The 19,152-nt window shown below is 37.3% G+C and overlaps 2 protein-coding genes across 2 annotated transcripts in view; one reads left to right on the top strand and one right to left on the bottom strand.

The window, feature by feature from the left end:
- The window catches only part of LOC107660622 (TGF-beta receptor type-2-like), a 12,832-nt gene extending 11,301 nt beyond the window's left edge, over positions 1–1,531 (bottom strand). Inside the window, exon 1 of the mRNA XM_016449985.1 lies at positions 1,416–1,531. Within this exon, the coding sequence (XP_016305471.1) occupies positions 1,416–1,473 (58 nt within the window). The 5' untranslated portion in view covers positions 1,474–1,531. The remainder of the gene's footprint in view (positions 1–1,415) is intronic.
- A 1,745-nt stretch (positions 1,532–3,276) lies between these two features.
- LOC107660619 (sorting nexin-4-like) lies at positions 3,277–17,397 on the top strand. Its single transcript, XM_016449983.1, has 14 exons — positions 3,277–3,416; positions 4,759–4,883; positions 8,788–8,926; positions 9,011–9,160; positions 10,187–10,234; positions 10,670–10,725; positions 10,850–10,922; positions 11,280–11,341; positions 13,040–13,105; positions 14,715–14,804; positions 15,199–15,298; positions 15,919–16,064; positions 16,433–16,547; positions 16,672–17,397. Exons 1-14 carry the CDS (start codon positions 3,330–3,332, stop codon positions 16,717–16,719), a joined length of 1,305 nt encoding a protein of 434 aa, XP_016305469.1. The 5' UTR covers positions 3,277–3,329; the 3' UTR covers positions 16,720–17,397.
- The last annotated feature ends 1,755 nt before the right edge of the window (positions 17,398–19,152 follow it).

Genomic DNA, 19,152 nt, shown 5'->3' with positions numbered 1-19,152 from the left:
AAAAAATAACATACATATATATATATATATATATATATATACTTTTTTCCCCCTTCCATATACCTTTACATGCCATAAAGCATTTTCGGGGGCCCCAGTATGCAGTAATCAAACTATCCCACTGGGTGGCATATTTCCAAGTTTTTTCAATTCCTTTTAAACTCAGCTTGATCCCTGAAAGCATTTCCTGATATTAAATGAATAACAGTACAGTGAACGCAGCACTCGCATAACTGTCGCATTCATGACAAGCAGATGTCTTCAGAAGTTGTTTTTGTAGTGTTGACTGTGGCTCACACACACTCCATGAGTGCCGTTTCAGTGTTAAGGAGGGTGAAGGGCCTGTCCCCATTACTCACTGATAAGAGACACAATCTCTGCTCATTGCCAGTGAAATGTTCTGTTTGCTCATGGCAAATAATAAAATCAACCATTTATTATCATTGAAAACAAGATGCTTCTCCTCCACCACGGGTACCATGCAAACCCATGCCCACTAAGAACAACTTATTGGACTCAAGGCAAACAAAGGAGAAAAGGAGTTTCTGTGTCCACTGAGAGGTCACTGGAGTTGGGTTAGGCCCTGTCAGCATCGCACCCTTTGTTTAAGTCATTACAATATTGCCATTGTGGGCAATCATGACGACAAAGCAGAGATGCATCTAGTGACCATTCATATTTCTTCCAGAATGCTACATAAAAATAAAGGTTCCAAAAGGGGGTTTTCAAAATTATGCCATTGAAGAACCATTCTGGGTTCCCCAAAGAACCTTTCAGTGAACGGTTCTTAAAATATAATTTTTTTTATTAGTGTGTTAAAATTCTAAAGAATGTTTTTTTTTTCACTGAAAGAACCCTTTGTAGAATGGAAAGTTTCCTTGGATTTCAAATGTTCTTTCCTGGAGCCAGATGGCAGTAAATATACTTTTATTTTTAAGACTGTAGAATATAAAATTATTTTCCTGCTTAAAAATAATAAAAATGTATTATTTTATTTATTATGTTACCAATGCATCATTGAACCCTTATAAAAACAAATGTGCATAAAACCATTTGTGGACGATGCTTCAACTCATACTATTCAATCAAACTGTAAAACTGTATTATTCAAGTAAACCAAACACACTTGAACTTGACTATAAGGTGATTTACTGCATTTGCAGTATCTCAGAAAACCAAAAGAACTGTTTTTCATGCGATGCCATGGAAGTCATTTTGATTGTCAACAAAAGCATCTTATTTTAACCAGGACGTTGAACCCAGTTTATGGTAATCCATATCTGTTTAGAGTGGAGAAAAATCGGATTCTGTGGTGTTTAAATATATTAGATATTCTCTTCAAACTCCAAGACAAAGCTCTGATGCGTGGAGCCTCCAGACAATGAAAGCATCGAGGGAAGAGAAGATCTACTTACGACAGAAACACAGAAGAACAGATGTTGGAACCCACAATCTGCAGCCTCCGCGGCCCATAATACCTCACAATCCAAAGATCCCAAACTGTTGAAGCGACGCCGTTATTTTCTTTATCTGCTCGTGTCAGACACAGATAAGCTCATCTGTAAGAAAGTTCAGGACTGTATATGTGTGTGTGTGTGTGTGTGTGTGTGTGACTGAGTTCCGTGTAGGCGGATCCAGATGTTTTTAATCCAGATGTGAGTGAGAGCGGATCCGCCCAGGAACTCGCATTTATCAATGCACGATTCACAATGTATACAGAAGGAACAATTAACTACAGTCCAGCTTGTAGTGAAAAGTACAAATCTTTCTTTCTTTTCTTTCTCTCTTATAATAATAATAATAATATAAACAGGCCTAATTTAAACAAAGGGAAAAATATGAAAAATTGATAGATTCAGCACTTTTGCTGTGACGCTACAACTCCTCTAAATTCAAATATAGTTTCAGTGTGATATTGAGACTTTTAAACACAGTTAGGAAATGCTTGAACTGTTTGCTCAGGTAAAGTTGGGAAATAATCAGCAGAAATCATTCTAATAAAAGTAGCCTAGACCTATATACTTTGCTGCACATCCATTCATAAGCCAAACCTATGATTGTTTTATTCAGACTTTAAATTAATCTCAATCATATCAATCAGTCTCAAGCTAGAATGAATTTGAATAAACATTTATGCCATTTAATGTTTCACTGTAGGCTATCACGCACGCGTGCACGCGCACAGACTCCCAGTCAAACCGTGAAAGTGGGCAACGCGCAAGCGCGATATAAGGTTATTTACTGCATTTGCAGTATCTCAGAAAACCAAAAAAACTGTTTTTCATGCGATGCCATGGAAGTCATTTTGATTGTCAACAAAAGCATCTTATTTTAACCAGGACGTTGAACCCAGTTTATGGTAATCCATATCTGTTTAGAGTGGAGAAAAATCGGATTCTGTGGTGTTTAAATATATTAGATATTCTCTTCAAACTCCAAGACAAAGCTCTGATGCGTGGAGCCTCCAGACAATGAAAGCATCGAGGGAAGAGAAGATCTACTTACGACAGAAACACAGAAGAACAGATGTTGGAACCCACAATCTGCAGCCTCCGCGGCCCATAATACCTCACAATCCAAAGATCCCAAACTGTTGAAGCGACGCCGTTATTTTCTTTATCTGCTCGTGTCAGACACAGATAAGCTCATCTGTAAGAAAGTTCAGGACTGTATATGTGTGTGTGTGTGTGTGTGTGTGTGTGACTGAGTTCCGTGTAGGCGGATCCAGATGTTTTTAATCCAGATGTGAGTGAGAGCGGATCCGCCCAGGAACTCGCATTTATCAATGCACGATTCACAATGTATACAGAAGGAACAATTAACTACAGTCCAGCTTGTAGTGAAAAGTACAAATCTTTCTTTCTTTTCTTTCTCTCTTATAATAATAATAATAATATAAACAGGCCTAATTTAAACAAAGGGAAAAATATGAAAAATTGATAGATTCAGCACTTTTGCTGTGACGCTACAACTCCTCTAAATTCAAATATAGTTTCAGTGTGATATTGAGACTTTTAAACACAGTTAGGAAATGCTTGAACTGTTTGCTCAGGTAAAGTTGGGAAATAATCAGCAGAAATCATTCTAATAAAAGTAGCCTAGACCTATATACTTTGCTGCACATCCATTCATAAGCCAAACCTATGATTGTTTTATTCAGACTTTAAATTAATCTCAATCATTTCAATCAATCTCAAGCTAGAATGAATTTGAATAAACATTTATGCCATTTAATGTTTCACTGTAGGCTATCACGCACGCGTGCACGCGCACAGACTCCCAGTCAAACCGTGAAAGTGGGCAACGCGCAAGCGCGAGACTGCTAAACCATGGCGGATTCAGGAAGCGAGGATATAGCGGTGATTGGAAACACAGATCTGACTCCTTCAGAGTCGGAAAACAACGTAAAGAACGCGGTAAAGCCCATAGCTGAATGTTTTTGTGCGGCGTGGCCGATAATGTCGCGTGCGCGAGCGCGTGATCAGTGTTTTGCTTTGGCTCATGAATGGCCACGTCAATATTGCTAAATATCAGCGGGTTTTGCGAAGACATTACATAAACTACATACATGTTGTTGTTTTTATTACAGTGTTTATGAGTTAAAAGAGTGAGGAATAAAAAAATGCTCATATAAAGCTACATAAGTAGAAAGTTGCTTTGCATCATGCTGTCAATGAAGAGCCTTTGCCACGTAGTTTGTAAACAGCCAGTATCTCATACACTGTCAGTTCGCATCCTTGTGTCATATGCAAGTCTGTAGATGTTCGATATATCAACAAATGGATCTTGTTTACTGCTCCATACTTTGTTGAATTTCTTTATGTGCTGATGGTTAAGAGACATGGGACAAAATAAATATGTCCAATATCTGCTATTAGCTAGTTCTTTAAAGGGGTGGTTCACTGTTTTTTTTCTAGGCTTGATTGTGTTTATGGGGTGCAGTCTAACATGTGTTAATGCTTCGGTTTTAAATTTTTATTTTTATTTTTCACATAATTTACCTTTATTCCACACCGCTCTGTCCCTTCTCTGAGAAAAGGGTTGATATTTTCCTTTTTTTATGAAGCCCCGCCCTCAGAAATAGGCGATGGGCTCTGATTGGTTAGCTAGCCCAGTGTGTTGTGATTGGCTAAACCGCCTCTAGTGCGTGTCTAAAAGTCCCGCCCCTCACCTCAGCGGCATGTGCTCAGGTTGTATTGCAGTTGTTAATATCGCTTATCAGTTTGAGCCCGATTGAGAAGCAGAGGATCCTGCAGAACTTGTGCAAGCACGGCTTTTAATGGTAGGCCTATGTTTTTTGTTTGTTGTTGTCTCATACTTTTAGATACGCTGTTATTTGTAAATGCTACTGCTTATGTTATGTTTAACGGTTCTCATAGCTATGTGAAAATAAGTGTATAATTGGAACAGTTCATTGTTGGAGCTGAGCTGAATGAGAGAGAGAGAGATGCAGAGCAGGGGGACGTGAGGAACGCGAGAACCTGTTTCAGCAAGAGATATGCCAACACAGGAGAGAAAACTGTTCTCGTCAACACTTTTTCATAAGATCTTCAAGGCACATACATCATTATCTCCAAAAAATTGTGAGGGTGCTTGTACAAATATCTACAAGTGCATCCTCACCTATTTTCATATCTAAATCCAAACCTCAATATCTTGAAGTGCCCTGAACCATGTTTTTTTTTTTTGCATTTGAAAGTATCAAAAGGATACTGTAGTGGTATTGAATATTGTGATTCTCTGGACCAAAATTTACAGATGGTTGAAAAAGGGACAAGTCTTTTGAAGAAGATGGAGATCAGTGTGGCTGAAGCAGAGAAGAGGACCGGGAAGAATGCCGTCAACATGCAGGAGACTTATACAGTGTATCTTATAGAGACGAGGTAAGACACTTGACTTCACATTCACAGTGCTACAACTCATCATTAAAGGTGAAATGTGTAATTTCACCAGAATTACCGATGTAATGAATGTTTTCAAATAGTCCCATGATCCCATCCAGGCCCGGACTGGCCATCGGGAGCACCGGGAGAATTCCCGGTGGCCTGGTGGCTGATTTGGCCCGCTGCCTTGTTTTTTTTTTTTTTTAATTTTTAAGTTATTATTACTATTAATATTTTATATTTACGCCTTCTCAATGTACCAAAGTGATAATTTCCGATTTTTTCATTCGATAATAAATCATAAATCGGTTAGTCTTGACTGGCAGCGCTGCGCTACACGAATCAGCTCATGTCTGTTCGCGCTTCCGTCAAACGATTCCGAACAGAACCGATGCGCGGGACATAATAATAATGAAGGTCAGGGATTTGGATGCAGTCCATTTACAGCTGGAAGTATGGAGCTCCTAAAACTAATCTTTTTTTAGCCATTGCATAAGATAAGTTTTGGTTATAATGTGCCTTTTCTTTGTGAATGTGATAACCTACTTTAGATAAAGCAGGTTTACACATTGACTTTCTGACTGAACTATGCTCACACTGTACTAACTCAAAACAACTAGCCCAGCTCAGAAACTGTGGAAGCTACAGCAGACTGGTAGAGACCATCGGATTTCCTCTCTTTAAGTCCACTTCATACTTAAATGTTTACACTAGACCTTTTCTTCCTGTGCCTGGATCTGTCACTTTAATGTTCTTTCTACATCAAATAAAACAAAACAGAAGTATCCCATTGGACAGGAAGTGACATGCAACAGAAGTGTCACTTTCACCTTTTGCTCTCACCCCCCCCGTCACCCCGCCAAGCTTTGCGTTGGAAAGAGGGACGTGTCGTTCTGGAAAGGATGATGAGTCAGCGCTTCAGGCAGATGTGCTTTGTCTGTGTTTCCAGCAGCGCCAAACACGCACACTGGCCAGAGTGCAGTAACATATTATCACATGATTCAAAAACAATACTTAGTGGTCGAACTTATAAAATCACTGTCTGTAACCAAGACATTTTCAAACGTGTTTTTGGTACCGTCCTGTAACTAGAAAAGCATCCAGAACTAGATTTTTAAATGTTCTTAAATAAATGATAATGGTGCTTGTGCATGCAAAAAGTTATCTTTAGTTTTTACATTAACATCTATGCATTTTCAGACGTTTTATCGAAAAACAACTCGCGTTGCATTGAAGATGTAAATTTTAAAATTTAACCAGTGCATTTCCTGGGGATTGAACCCATGATCTTGGTGTTGCTAGCACTATGCCCTACAGTTTGAGCTACAATTTGTATAAATTTTTTTTATCTTTATGGCTCAGGTCCCTTCTTCAGGATTATTCGCCTGATATATTGTCCCGCATGGAAAATCACAAGTTTGATTGCTTGGGAAAGTAATAGCATACAGTACCTCTGTTCAGAAGGCTGTATGATTTGAGGCATCATTCATGTCTGTTACGTGATGGGTTACATGCTCAGGGTTAAGGGTTTGTTCAAGCCCCTAACCTTAACAGTATATAAACAGTAGTAATAGTGATACTTGTGTTAGCATAAAAATTCTTGCCTATATTGAATCATGGAGATAACTAAACACTGCTATATTGTTGCTCCTTCCCATAAAAGGAAGGATGTGTTTTTGTAAGGACCATGTGGAAGGCATACTGCACACACAAACAGTGGGCTTTAGAGAGCAGTTTAGTGCCACTGATCTTGGGGAAAGTTGTACAGGCTGGAGAATGCCTGCCAGCCAATCCTTACCTTCCTTGTGCTTTGATTTCATCATGGATTATTAGCGTGGAGCACATTATATGCTCCCATTTCTTCCCTGGAGCCCTCGGGAAGTTACGCTCTTATTTCAAAGTCTCCCGTTTTTCTTTTCCCTCCCCCAATGTATATTTTCACTGTATCTCTGAATTCTTTTTGCATTTTTCCATCTGAATTATTGAAGGCTCCAACAATTTTCAATTTGAATTTAAAAAGTGTGATTTCTAGGCCTGGAAAAGTCATGGATTACTTTGGATTACTCATGGTTTGTAGTTGTACTAAATATTTATGCCATTAAAAAAATCTGTTAAAAATGATTAATAATTGAATAATAATTAAATGCATTTACTAAATAGCCTATTTTGAAAGAAGTCTTTTATGCTCGCCAAGGCTGCATCTATTTGATGAAAAACACAATAAAAAATGGTAATACTGTGAAATATAATTACAATTTAAAATAACTGTTTTCTGTTTTAAAGTCATTTATTTCTGTGATTTTCAGCAGCTGTTACTCCAGTTTGCATTGTCACATGATCCTGCCAGAAATCATTGCTGATTTGGTCCTCAAGAAGCTGATTTGGCGCTTATTGTTATCAGTGTTGAAAACCGTGATACATTTTTTTTCATCATAGAATAGAAAGTTCAAATGAACTTTATTTGAAGTATTTTTTTGAAACAAAAATCTTCTGTAAAAAATATATCTTAAGGCGTATTATGTATTATTTTTGTATTTTACATTTTTACATTTTATCTGTCGACCACTAAAAAGAAACACCTGGAAAAGTCATTGAAATTCATCGGTCAAAAAGTTGTGGGATGGCTGATTATTGCACTGTAAGCAGGGGCGTCTCTAGTCTCTAGTTCTCTAGTCCCACCCTACGCCTCTCCACAAAGTCAGGGCCCTGATCAGAGGGGTGGCCCGACACGATCACGTGATTTCTCCTGGGGGGAAATTTCTACCGATCCCCCTCCCCCCGTTCTAACCCTGGAGTGATGTTTAATTAATGCAGGAGAGTTCATATACATGCTCCTTCATTGCAGTGTGATTTAGTGGAGTTCTGCTCCTAAATTAGCAGCATTCATGGCTTTATGCACTGGGAATTCAGCAAGATTACACAGCGCTGTTGTTAAACCTTTGGCATGTGTTTGAAAAGGCCCTTAAAATGACTACTTTCATAAACCAGAACCACAACTTGAAACCTCGTAGATCTCTGCTTTGTTTATTTCAGATTAGTTAAAAAAATTAGCTTAAAACAACCCCACATTTCATAACAGAAGTGTTATTTTTTTTTAAAGAGCAGGTCATAAGGGTTTTTGAAAAATATCTCTTTTGCAGTTTATAACGTAGATATCCTTAAATGAAAACAATCTGCAAAGTTGTTAATCAAAAAAGTGCATGATAAATAAAGATATTGTCTCTCAAAAGAGAGAGTCGATTCTGAATCGCCTTAACGAGTCGTCATATTTTCGAATCTTTTGCCTGTTACCGGTATACAATATTATTGTCTTACTGAAGTAGTTCTGATAATTCGCTGTGAACCCACTATTTCCTAAGAATGTGTCGATTAATGTAGACTGACGTTGTTCTAATTACTTCGTTTAATAATAAAGAATGTAGTGTAGCACACAGACCTTATAATCATTGTGAAATTGCTGTTTATTTTGCTGCACGGCAGTTATAGGGTTAATGCGGGAGAGACAAGCGAGTTAGTTAGGCTGGTGCGCCTGTGATACAGCTGCTCACAACAGGCTTGGCCAGCTGACCAATCAGAGCAGAGTAGGCTTATGGAAGGGAGGGGTTTGCTCCAAACTTGCTTGCAACGAATCGTTTCGAAATCATTGGCAAATGACTAATATTAAATGTATATTCTGAGAAAATTACAATGTTTTCTGACCTTATATGCATTTAAACCTGTTGTAGAGGACTCCAACACAATATTAGGACACTTTAAAATACCATATGACCTGCTCTTTAAGAGATGTATCAAAGTTTATAGCAAACCTAACTCTAACATGTTATTGAAATGCTATTTAAAAATCTTCATTTCTAAGTGTTTCATTCCACTTCTGACAGTATGTTAATTTGTTCTTTGTTTTTAGGCCAGTGGATGCTGCATCAGAAGGGACCAATCCTGTCCCAGATTCATTGTGGAGGCGTTACAGCGAGTTTGAGCTCCTTAGAAACTATTTGTTAGTCACCTATCCATTTTTGGTGGTTCCACCATTGCCTGAAAAACGGGTATGCAAACAAGATGCCTTGGTTACTGCTGCTTGTAAATGTGATTTGCATTCATGCACTGTAACTTCATGCTTTTTGCAACAGGCTGAATTTGTTTGGCACAAGCTGTCAGCAGACAACATGGACCCTGACTTTGTGGAGAGGCGTAGGGTGGGACTAGAGAACTTCCTGCTCCGAGTGGCCTCACACCCAGACCTGTCCAGTGACAAGATCTTCTATTCGTTCCTCACTGAGGTAGAGAGTTCTCGCTAAAGCTGTCTGGACAAAGCAAAGGGTGCATCAAACCAGTGGCATGCCACTCACACTTTGAAATAGACGTTCTATTTGCATTTTTCTTACTGACCTTTCCTTGTGTTCAAATCTCTTGATATGAAGATTTGAGCATTTTTAATTTATAATTAACTTAAACTTTAACGAAGTAAATTAATTTCTATTTCTACTATGCTGTCAATTAAAAAAATGAAAATCAGTTGACAGCCTAGTAGAAATAGAAATGAATGAAATAAATAATTGCATATACAATAACAATGAAAAGGTTTTGCTGAAAAAAACCCCCATTAAATTATCAAGGCAGACAAACAAAGTATGGATATTATAGATCGATATAGATTATAAGAAGTGGTTTTTTGAAGCCAATATTTTCATTTTTTTCTATAACATACTCTACCATTCAAAAGTTGGGATCGGTGAGATTTGTAAATGTTTTTGAAAGTCTCTTTTTTTTTTTTTTTTTTTGGAGCAAAAAGTGTGAAAACATTAGTATTGGCAAATAATACTACAATTTAAAATAACTGTTTTCTATTTGAATATACTTTAAAATGTAATTTATTCCTGTGATGGCAAAGCTGAATTTTCAGCGGCCATTACTCCAGTCTTCAGTGTCACAAGATCCTTCAGAAATCATTCTAATATGCTGATTTGGTGCTCAAGAAACATTTCTTACTTTTATTTTTTTGTGTTGAAAACAGTTGTGCTGCTTAATATTTTTGTGGAAACTGTAATGCATTTACAGTTTAATGCTGAATAATAAAAAATCTTACTGATCCCAAACTTTTGAATGGTAGTGTATCAATATCCTACAGTCCAGCAATTCATGAATTTTTGTGAATTTAAATACTTGAACTAAATTAATTTGTTAAACTGACAGACCTAATGTCACTTTTGCCATTTGAAAAGAAGAAAAAGATGTTTTAACTGGCATTTCATGCTGATAATGCCCTTTGTCGGTGTCAGAAATTGCATCCTTTCTCTGCCCCACAGGAAAATGGTTGGAAGGAAACTGTGTTTGAGACGGGATTTCAGGCGAAGGTATATCAGCACTTTCCAGTTCATTGGGTTCTTTCTCTCTTTTCTACCACAACACTGTTATTTATATATTGCTTCTCACCATAGGTCAATATTCATATGTTGATATGAGGCTGACTAAATATGTGTTGATTTCAAATAAAAATTGTGTGAGGTAACCGAATTGCTACTGCGGTGAAGAATCTGTTATCAGTACGCTGTAGTTTATGTAAACAGGCACAGGAAGTCTGTTGGATCGTTCTGGATCAAACCCGAAAGAGCCGCAGTGTTTTATGTTAGTGTACTATATATTATTGCCATATTGCAGTGTTTATCTGATCTCAGTCGTTTGAAAAGATTGTTGTAAGGAGTGCCTGTAATTTAGTTTTACACCATCTGAAAAAACAAAACCCAAACATGAATCCGTCTATCAACATTTGGCCTTTGTCATTCTTACAGGCCGATTCAAGATTAAAGGCTTTAAATGCCACATTCAGAGTGAAGAATCCAGACAAGTAAGTCATTTTTGCAAACCGTGTTACGCGGTGTCATGAAATGCATAAAGATATGGCTGTGCTGTTTGTTAACACTGAAACTAACCTTGACCCGTGTGTGTGTGTGTGTGTGTGTGTTTCACAGGCGATTTGCAGAAATGAAACACTACGGTGATGAGCTGCAGTCTGTTATTTCGCAGCTGCTGAGAGTTCGGGCGGTGAGTGTAAACAAAGTCAAGACAGCTGAATATGCAGCTCAATTTTTTTCACTCCAACAAATGCCTAATTTAAGTGCTGTATATATTAGGTGTTATTAGGGATACAAATTGTAAGCAAAACGATACTGATGATTTCATTTTAATACTTTTGAGGAAGCACCCTTTGAAAAACAATACTATTTTAGGCAACTTATTTAGTTATTTTTCTAAACTAACTTTTATTGCATCAAAATTCTTCTGATTGTGTATATATCTGGTTGCATTAGAATCATAGAGTGAATCTAATAAAAATTGGCTGGTGTTTTATTTATTTATTTTTTTTAATCATATATCTAATCATTTACTCATTTCTTTTAGAGAGCAGCTGATCGCCTGTATGGAGTCTACAAAGTGCATGGAAATTATGGAAGAGTCTTTAGGTAATGTTTCTTTGAAGGAATAGTTCACTCATATATGAATAATTTACTTATGTCATGTCAAAACTGATATGGCTTATTTTTTTCTGTGGAACACAAAAAGAGATGTTTTGCAGTATGTCCAGGCTCCTCTTCTCCATATAATGACCATGTTTATATGCATATCATTGTCTGATTATGTTTTGGTTAAGACTTTATTAGGGGGAAGTTGTGGCCTAATGGTTAGAGAGTCGGACTCGTAACCCAAAGGTTCGGGGTTCGAGTCTCGTACCGGCAGGGATTGTAGGTGGGTGGAGTGAATGTACAGCGCTCTCTACCACCTTCAATACCACGACTGAGGTGCCCTTGAGCAAGGCACCGAACCCCCAACTGCTCCCCGGGCGCTGCAGCATAAATGGCTGCCCACTGCTCCGGGTGTGTGTTCACGGTGTGTGTGTGTTCACTGCTGTGTGTGTGCACTTTGGATGGGTTAAATGCAGAGCACTAATTCCAAGTATGGGTCACCATACTTGGCCACATGTCATGTCACTTTCACTTTTTTTCACTTTATTCCTGAACAAAGACTGTTAATAAGAAGTAATGTTTCTTTAGCTCCAAATCAGCTAATTAGAGTGATTTCTGATGGATCATGTCTCACTGAAGACTTTTAAATTGTAAACTTTTAAATTGTAAAAATAAAAGTATTACTGTTTTTACTATACTTTTATTCAGATAAATGCAACCTTGGTGAGTATGAGAGATTACTTAAAAAAATAAAAATACCACATTTGTAAATATGGCATACTTAATCCCCCTTAATTTAACACTATTCCGTAATTAATCAGAATTTTTATGTGCATATAAATGTGGTCAGCATATAGCAACAGTATATATACGACCTGTGCATTATATTTAATGTCTTCTGAAACTATACAGTCATAATTTGTGTGTGATGAATAGACCAGTTGCTCAAGATTTTTTCTCACAGTACAATCAGTACACACAGTTCAATCACAATTAAGTACCCTCATTTTGGAGGAGCCAGACATGCTTTATAACGTGCTACTTAAAGGTCCCATGGCATGAAAATTTCACTTTATGAGGTTTTTTAACATTAATATGAGTTCCCCTAGCGTGCCTATGGCCAGTGGCTAGAAATGGCGATAGGTGTAAACCGAGCCCTGGGTATCCTGCTTTGCCTTTGAGAAAATGAAAGCTCAGATGGCCCAATCTGGAATCTTCCCTTTATGTCGTCATACGGGGAAAGGTTACCTCCCCTTTCTCTGCTTTGCCCACCCAGAGAATTTGGCCCGCCCATGGGAAAATGAGCTACTACCGTGCGAGGTGAGCGCAATATTTTTTTTTCCTCGAGAGACATCACGGCTTGCAAACGAGCGAAGCATGGCAGTTGTCCCGCCTCTCTCCTCCTCATTAGCATTTAAAGCTACAGACACAGAAATGGCACGTCCTAAGGAAAGCTCATTGTGGGACTGGCTCGTAGTGGCTGAAATTCTGCACCAAGGCTGAATTTCGGGAAAGAGACTTCAGATACAGTACTAGGGACCACTTAGGCCTATATAAAAGCATCCAAAAAGCAGCATGTCGTGGGACCTTTAAACTGTTTTCGTGAGAAGCATTTTTGGGGTAAATCTTTTGGGCTGTGATTGTGTAGCTGCGGTCAGCTGCAGTGGTTCAATGTGAGTCTTTGTTTGTTTTGGACAGCGAGTGGAGTGCCATTGAGAAAGAGATGGGAGATGGGCTGCAGAGCGCCGGCCATCACATGGACGCGTGAGTTCACAGCACACGCAATGATCCATTCTAATGGACCTTTATAGGATTAGTGCAAGATTTTATTGCAGCTGGTTTTGATTGTATTTCTCCTACCTGGGATGATCCTGTTACCCTCCCAGAGCTCATTGAGGGACCTGAAATATGAAGGTGCTGTATGATACACCCCATGACTCTCCCGTGATTCTAAATGTGTGTGCTCCTGGTACTGAGATGTAAAACACATTTGCCAGATTTATCTGGATCCTCTTGTATTTCCATTCATGCCCCCCCATAACAAGTAGCCAGTAAGATGAGCCCTTGGGAGGCTCAGGTTTTAATTTGGCTGGCAGACTGCGCAGCGAATCTCCAGGATCCATAGCCAAAACGTTTAGTGGTAATTTTTTTCAACATTGATGATGATGTTGTGGGAGGGACGCTCTTGCGGTAGTGTCCTTAGTAAGTCTTTAACCAGCCCCTTTCGTTTCTATACTGGTTTTATATTGCTGTCTGTCCTGATGGATTCCAGATTGCTGTACTCGGCAGAAAGGTCAAAGGTCAGAGCCCAATGTGCTGCCTGTCTGTCTCAGCACTGAAAGAAACAACCTGTCCATCATCAGCCATCAGACTGTTTTATGGATCATGTTGCTCACCTATTCCCAAAATTCCTCAAAATACCCCAAACAGGCTCTACTGTGGATTTGGCTTTAGTTCCACAGGCTCTACATCTGATTTAGAGAGGATAACACATGTAGTTTCACCAGAATGCCAGTTTGTGACATTAGGGGTGGGCGGTATGACCAAAATATTCCTGATAAATATTCAAAATATCATGGTCACAGTATTTATAAAAAGATATGATTACTAGAAACTCAGTGAAAAGTGTTTTATATGTTAAAAAACACGTGGTAATGCCTATTTTGGGTAATTCAGTGAGTTAAATGAAATGTACTTTATCTTATCTTTTTATTTGGAACTTGAAAAGTTCAAAAAGATAAGATTATTTACGACAAAATATACTGAGCAAGACATAAGACTCAAAACGACTAATATTATAAAACAGATGATTTTGACCTAAACATTCATTCAAACATTCATAATTGGATTGGTCATGTTCAGAGCTGTTATAAAATAGCCGTTATTCAGTATTGATAAAAAAAAATTGGGGGTCAGTAAGATTTTTAAAAAATGTTTTTGAAAAGTTTCTACTTCTCACTAAGACTGCATTTATTTGGGAAAAACGGTAATATTGTAAAATATCATTGCGATTTCAAATAACTTTTCTATTTTAATATATTTAAAAATTTTATTTATTTCTGTGATGGCAAATCTGAATTTTGCTGATTTTATTCTGAATTCTTTGACAAATAGAAAGTTCTAAAGAACTGTTATTTGAAATTGAAATCTTTTGTAACATTATAAATGTCTTTACTGTCACTTTTAATCAATTAATGCATCCTTGCTGAAAACAAATATAGCATATAAAGTCATTTTTTTCAAAAAAATAAAAATATCTTCCTGACCTCAAACTTTTGAACAGTAGTGTACGCGCATCTGTGACCACATTAGGTGAAATTCATGTACACGTTATGTCGACTACCCTTTGATCGGACACTTTTGTATGTTACAGGTATGCTGCTTCTGTTGATGATATTCTAGAGGAAGAGGAACATTATGCTGATCAGCTGAAGGAGTACCTTTTCTACGCAGATGCATTAAGGTACAAATATTCATTGCTGTTACTTTGCCTCATCTTAAAGGGATAGTTCACTCAAAATGAGAATTGTGGTCGTTTATTTGCCTGAACTATTTTAAATGTGATCTGAAGTATACTAAACACAAGCTGTTATAACAGTGTGGTTGATTAGAAATGTACATGGGCCCTGTTCTCACTGAACTCTTGGGAGTTGATAGCCCCCACTGGCTGATTAAGTTACATGCAACTTTTGGTACACTGTGAATACACAAACTTCCATCAGTTCTCAGTTTTCTTGAAAGTGATCACACTGCAGGGCATCTTGGCTTTCAGTTCAACAATTTCCCTAAGAAACAATGAGACGATCTGCTTTTATGGTTGATTTTGCATATTTTGTGGTTTATGTGCTTTTTCACAGGGCAGTGTGTAGGAAGCATGAACTGACACAGTATGAACTAGAGATGGCCGCCCAGGATCTGACCTCTAAGAAACAGCAGCGGGAGGAACTCGCCACAGGGGTCAGTGTCCATTTGACCACATGACACAACTCCACATCACCCCTCTTATGTCTGGAATGGGGGACTTTCCAGCAAGATTTATATAAACCAGGGTTCATGTCATATCAAAAGAATGAGGGAAAAATATAGGGAAATGATTATAAAATATATAAAGCATTTATTTTCTGTTTTTCAATGTGTTTGATCTAAAAATATAAATGTAATATAGTTGGATATAATGCAGCATTTACTTTTGTCCCACAGCCCTCAATCAAGTTTGATTTTTGGTCCTTCATAGTAAAAATTTGGGCCATCTCTGCTTTAAAACATGTTTGGGTTTGCATGTTTGTTTGTTTTTTAGAGTTTAACAGTTTTATACAGTTAAAATTGTGTTTGCATGAATAGAGCCTGTAGAGAATTACCTCATTGGCACATTTAACATGTAAACATCTGAGCAGCACAAAAAGCCAACGATATACGAAAGATATTCTGGCCTGATTGGCTGATATGAATAATTACTAGGCCCACTTGGCCAAAAAATGGGAGTAAAAATGTCCATATTTCAGCTTTCTGCAAATAAACATGGGAGGAAGAGTGTGGCTTACTCTAGCCAATGTTTTTTTGTTTTTTTTTCTGTGTAGACGATACGGACCTTCTCTCTGAAGGGAGTGACCAGTAAACTGTTTGGACAAGAGACCCCAGAGCAGAGAGAGGCCAAGCTGAAAATGCTGGAGACACAGATTGAAGAAGGAGAGGAACTGGTCAAAGAAAGGAACGCCGAATGCGAGTAAGCAGTGCTCTATTCACACACAACTAAATTAATGTACTGCTGCTGACGAAAAGCAATAAATGTTGTCAGAAAATTACTTAATTAGGTGGTTTATGAGCTGAGAAGTTTACTCAACAAAACTGCATTGCCTTCTTATTCTCTGTGGCAGTACAGAAATGATGAAATATACAGATTATGCTCCAAATACACATTCTTTGCTCATTTTGTTGCATCCCTGAGAAACTCACCTAATAAGGGTGAGTTGAACCCCAAAACAGGCTAATCATTCAGGGCTTTCTTAAAAATATGTAGATTTGAGGATATAACCATTCAAGTCAAGCTTCAGCCGAGTGATTATTTCATACAATCTTTGTCTGTTTTTGTAGGGAGTTTGTGAAAAGTGCATGGGTGGACATTGAGAGGTTTAAAGAGCAGAAAGACCACGATCTCAGAGAGGCTCTCATCAGCTATGCCATCATGCAGATCAGCATGTGCAAAAAAGTGAGTAGCATCAAAGCCAGCAAATTTTGTCATTACGAAACAATCAAAACACCAGTCTCTACTGATCAGACACAAGGGGGAAGTCTCATACTTGTATTAAAAAATAAGCCTGTTTTGTTTTTAGGGAATTCAAGTGTGGAATAACGCTAAAGAGTGCTTCAGTAAGATGTGAGGGTTCCAGCCACGACAACCAGAACACCAGGAGGCCTTGGAGATGTCAATCCAGAAAAGCACACACTCCTAGAGACTGACCTTGGGGACTAAAGTCTTCCTCTCAATCCTAAACATTTGTCAGCCTCTTGCACCAGATGCTCTGGTGTAAATAGGTATCAATTACAATAGTTTAGGAGTCCCAAATAATGAATGAATGGGGTGCTGTTTTATTTATTTCCATGTTCACGAGCCAGATTTTAGACCTGGTTACTTTTGTTACTGCACTAGTTTGACCTACACAAGAGTTTGTGAAGGTAACGGACAATTCTTAACACTGCAGACAGAAACAAAAGAATGACTTAATTAGTATTGATTAATCTTGAACTATGGAATCACTTGTTTATAATTTGTTAATGTCTTTTCCTTTATGCTTTTTGGTGCCAAAATGTGTTAAAATCATTCCTTTTTTTTTCTACTTTTCGTTAACTTTTTACTACTTTAGTTCACCATAAAACACAAAAGCACAGATTAAAACTGTCAAGGCAAAATAAGAGGGTGGGTTTTCTTAGTGAATCCAGCAGTTCCATTTTTATCGTACCCCACACCCCTCCTCATAATGGTGGTCTCGCACATCTGGAACGTGTCCAGTTTCTGTGGGACATGCAAAATGATCTTTATCACCTGGCGCAGAGGACACCAAAAGTCAGATTTCCTATGAAAGGAAAGTAACTTGTCTTATTCACATGCAAACTAAATTTGCCCTGATGCCCATACAGCAAACAAAGTGGCATAAATTCATCATAATATGCTGGTCTGTCACTTTTCTGCACATTTAGCCATAAAAACATAAGCTGTTTATGACCACTGATCCCCTCCCTTTATATGGTTCAGTTCATCTGAAAAAATATTAATATGCTGTTTATGCCTTAACTCTGCATATTTTCTTTGTTGCCGCAGCTTCCACTATGAATGCCATATTTGTCATCTGTTATGATGAGTGGGTGGGTCAGTGTTTTGATATAAATCTGGCTGAAGGAATACGAAGGTCACAGGAAAGTCAGGATATAATAATTTCCTCATTTTAGAGCTGCATGTGTAACTCAGCCTGACCCCTGGTCATTCGGTTCATTTTTTTTTTTTGGTTTAGAGTGGGGCAGAGATAACCCTTTTGTATATATACTGTTAAAATCGTTGTGTAACACTAATGGCAATGATAATAAAAAAATACCATTATCATTTGGCTTATGGTTTCATATGTTGTGAGGGTCTGTTGTGTTCATCGTTTTGATAGTCTAAGAACTCATTAGAGATAATTTGGATTATTTACAGAGTTCGTTTGGATTATATGAAATTGCTGAGTTTGAGGCGTAATGAAAATACACTGTATGAGAATGCTCATGTATATTAGGGAAATAACCAAATATATTTAAAAGTTTAAAGTTTAAATCTGTCAAGTATTTTAACGCTAAATAGAATACATCCTGTAACATGAGCTGTGTACTGGTAAAAAGAGTGCATTTCTTTAAACTGATAAATTGTCATCTCTACAGCCTCTCAGCCATTTTCTCAGGAAGAATCTCCATTTGTTTCTAGGTTGTAATGCTTCCCTCTAGTGGTGTGTTATACTTATGAACCAATTTTATAACCAAAGCCTTTGATATAACAGACTTTACTGTGGTCAGATGTTTAGTTTGAATTTGTTTGAAGGTCTACAACAGGTTTCAACAAAGTAAATGAGTGAACACCTTTTTTTCCAGTTCCTATTTTTTAAATTCTGTTAAATATCTTATCAAATTGAGCCAAAATCAGAAATGAATTTTTTTATATTTAAGTGCCACTATTTGAGCTGTTTTAGGGCAGTAGTTCGCAACTTTTTTGACTTAAAGGCCCCTCATTATTCAAAGACTATATTCGATAGTCCTTCATATTGTATATATTTTCTGTGGCATTTTTCTTGTAATTATGCCGCTGGTTTCATTAACGCTGGTTGTTTTTCAACCTTTTTATTAACAGGAACTGGGAGTGTATATATATATTAAATTAATTAAACGTTTTTTCAACAATAAAAAAAAAAAGTTATGGAGGAATAGAGGAATTGTTTTGTTTTTGTGTATTTAGCATTTAATTAATTTTATTTTATTTATTATTATTACATAACTCATTTTAGGTTATCCCCTTGGAAGTTTATTTTAGGGGCTTTTTAATCTTTGAGAGTCTGTTTCTATTTCTGTTTTCACATACAATACAGTGCATCATTAAAAATATTAAAATATATCTTAAAATGACGTGTCAAGTCATTAAAATAAATGTACAATCTGAACAGAGATAATCGGAATATAAAATGTGATCTGCGTATCTAGATAGACCTTAAATAAAATATAATTAAAATATAACGTTACAAATGTATTTATATAAAAATACTTATTTATATAAACAAATTATATATATATAT

This window comes from Sinocyclocheilus anshuiensis, unplaced genomic scaffold, assembly GCF_001515605.1.
Source record: "Sinocyclocheilus anshuiensis isolate Anshui unplaced genomic scaffold, SAMN03320099.WGS_v1.1 scaffold627, whole genome shotgun sequence".
NCBI lineage: Eukaryota > Metazoa > Chordata > Actinopteri > Cypriniformes > Cyprinidae > Sinocyclocheilus > Sinocyclocheilus anshuiensis.
The sequence above is the reverse complement of the archived record's forward strand: the minus strand, read 5'-3'. Positions and strand labels throughout refer to the sequence as shown.

Coding starts and splice junctions, on each gene's coding strand:
- LOC107660619 (XM_016449983.1), top strand. CDS start 3,330: ATGGCGGATTCAGGAAGCGAGGATATAGCGGTGATTGGAAACACAGAT. Junction 4,884..8,787: donor GTGTATCTTATAGAGACGAG/GTAAGACACTTG, acceptor CTTTGTTTTTAG/GCCAGTGGATGCTGCATCAG. Junction 13,106..14,714: donor GCCGGCCATCACATGGACGC/GTGAGTTCACAG, acceptor TGTATGTTACAG/GTATGCTGCTTCTGTTGATG.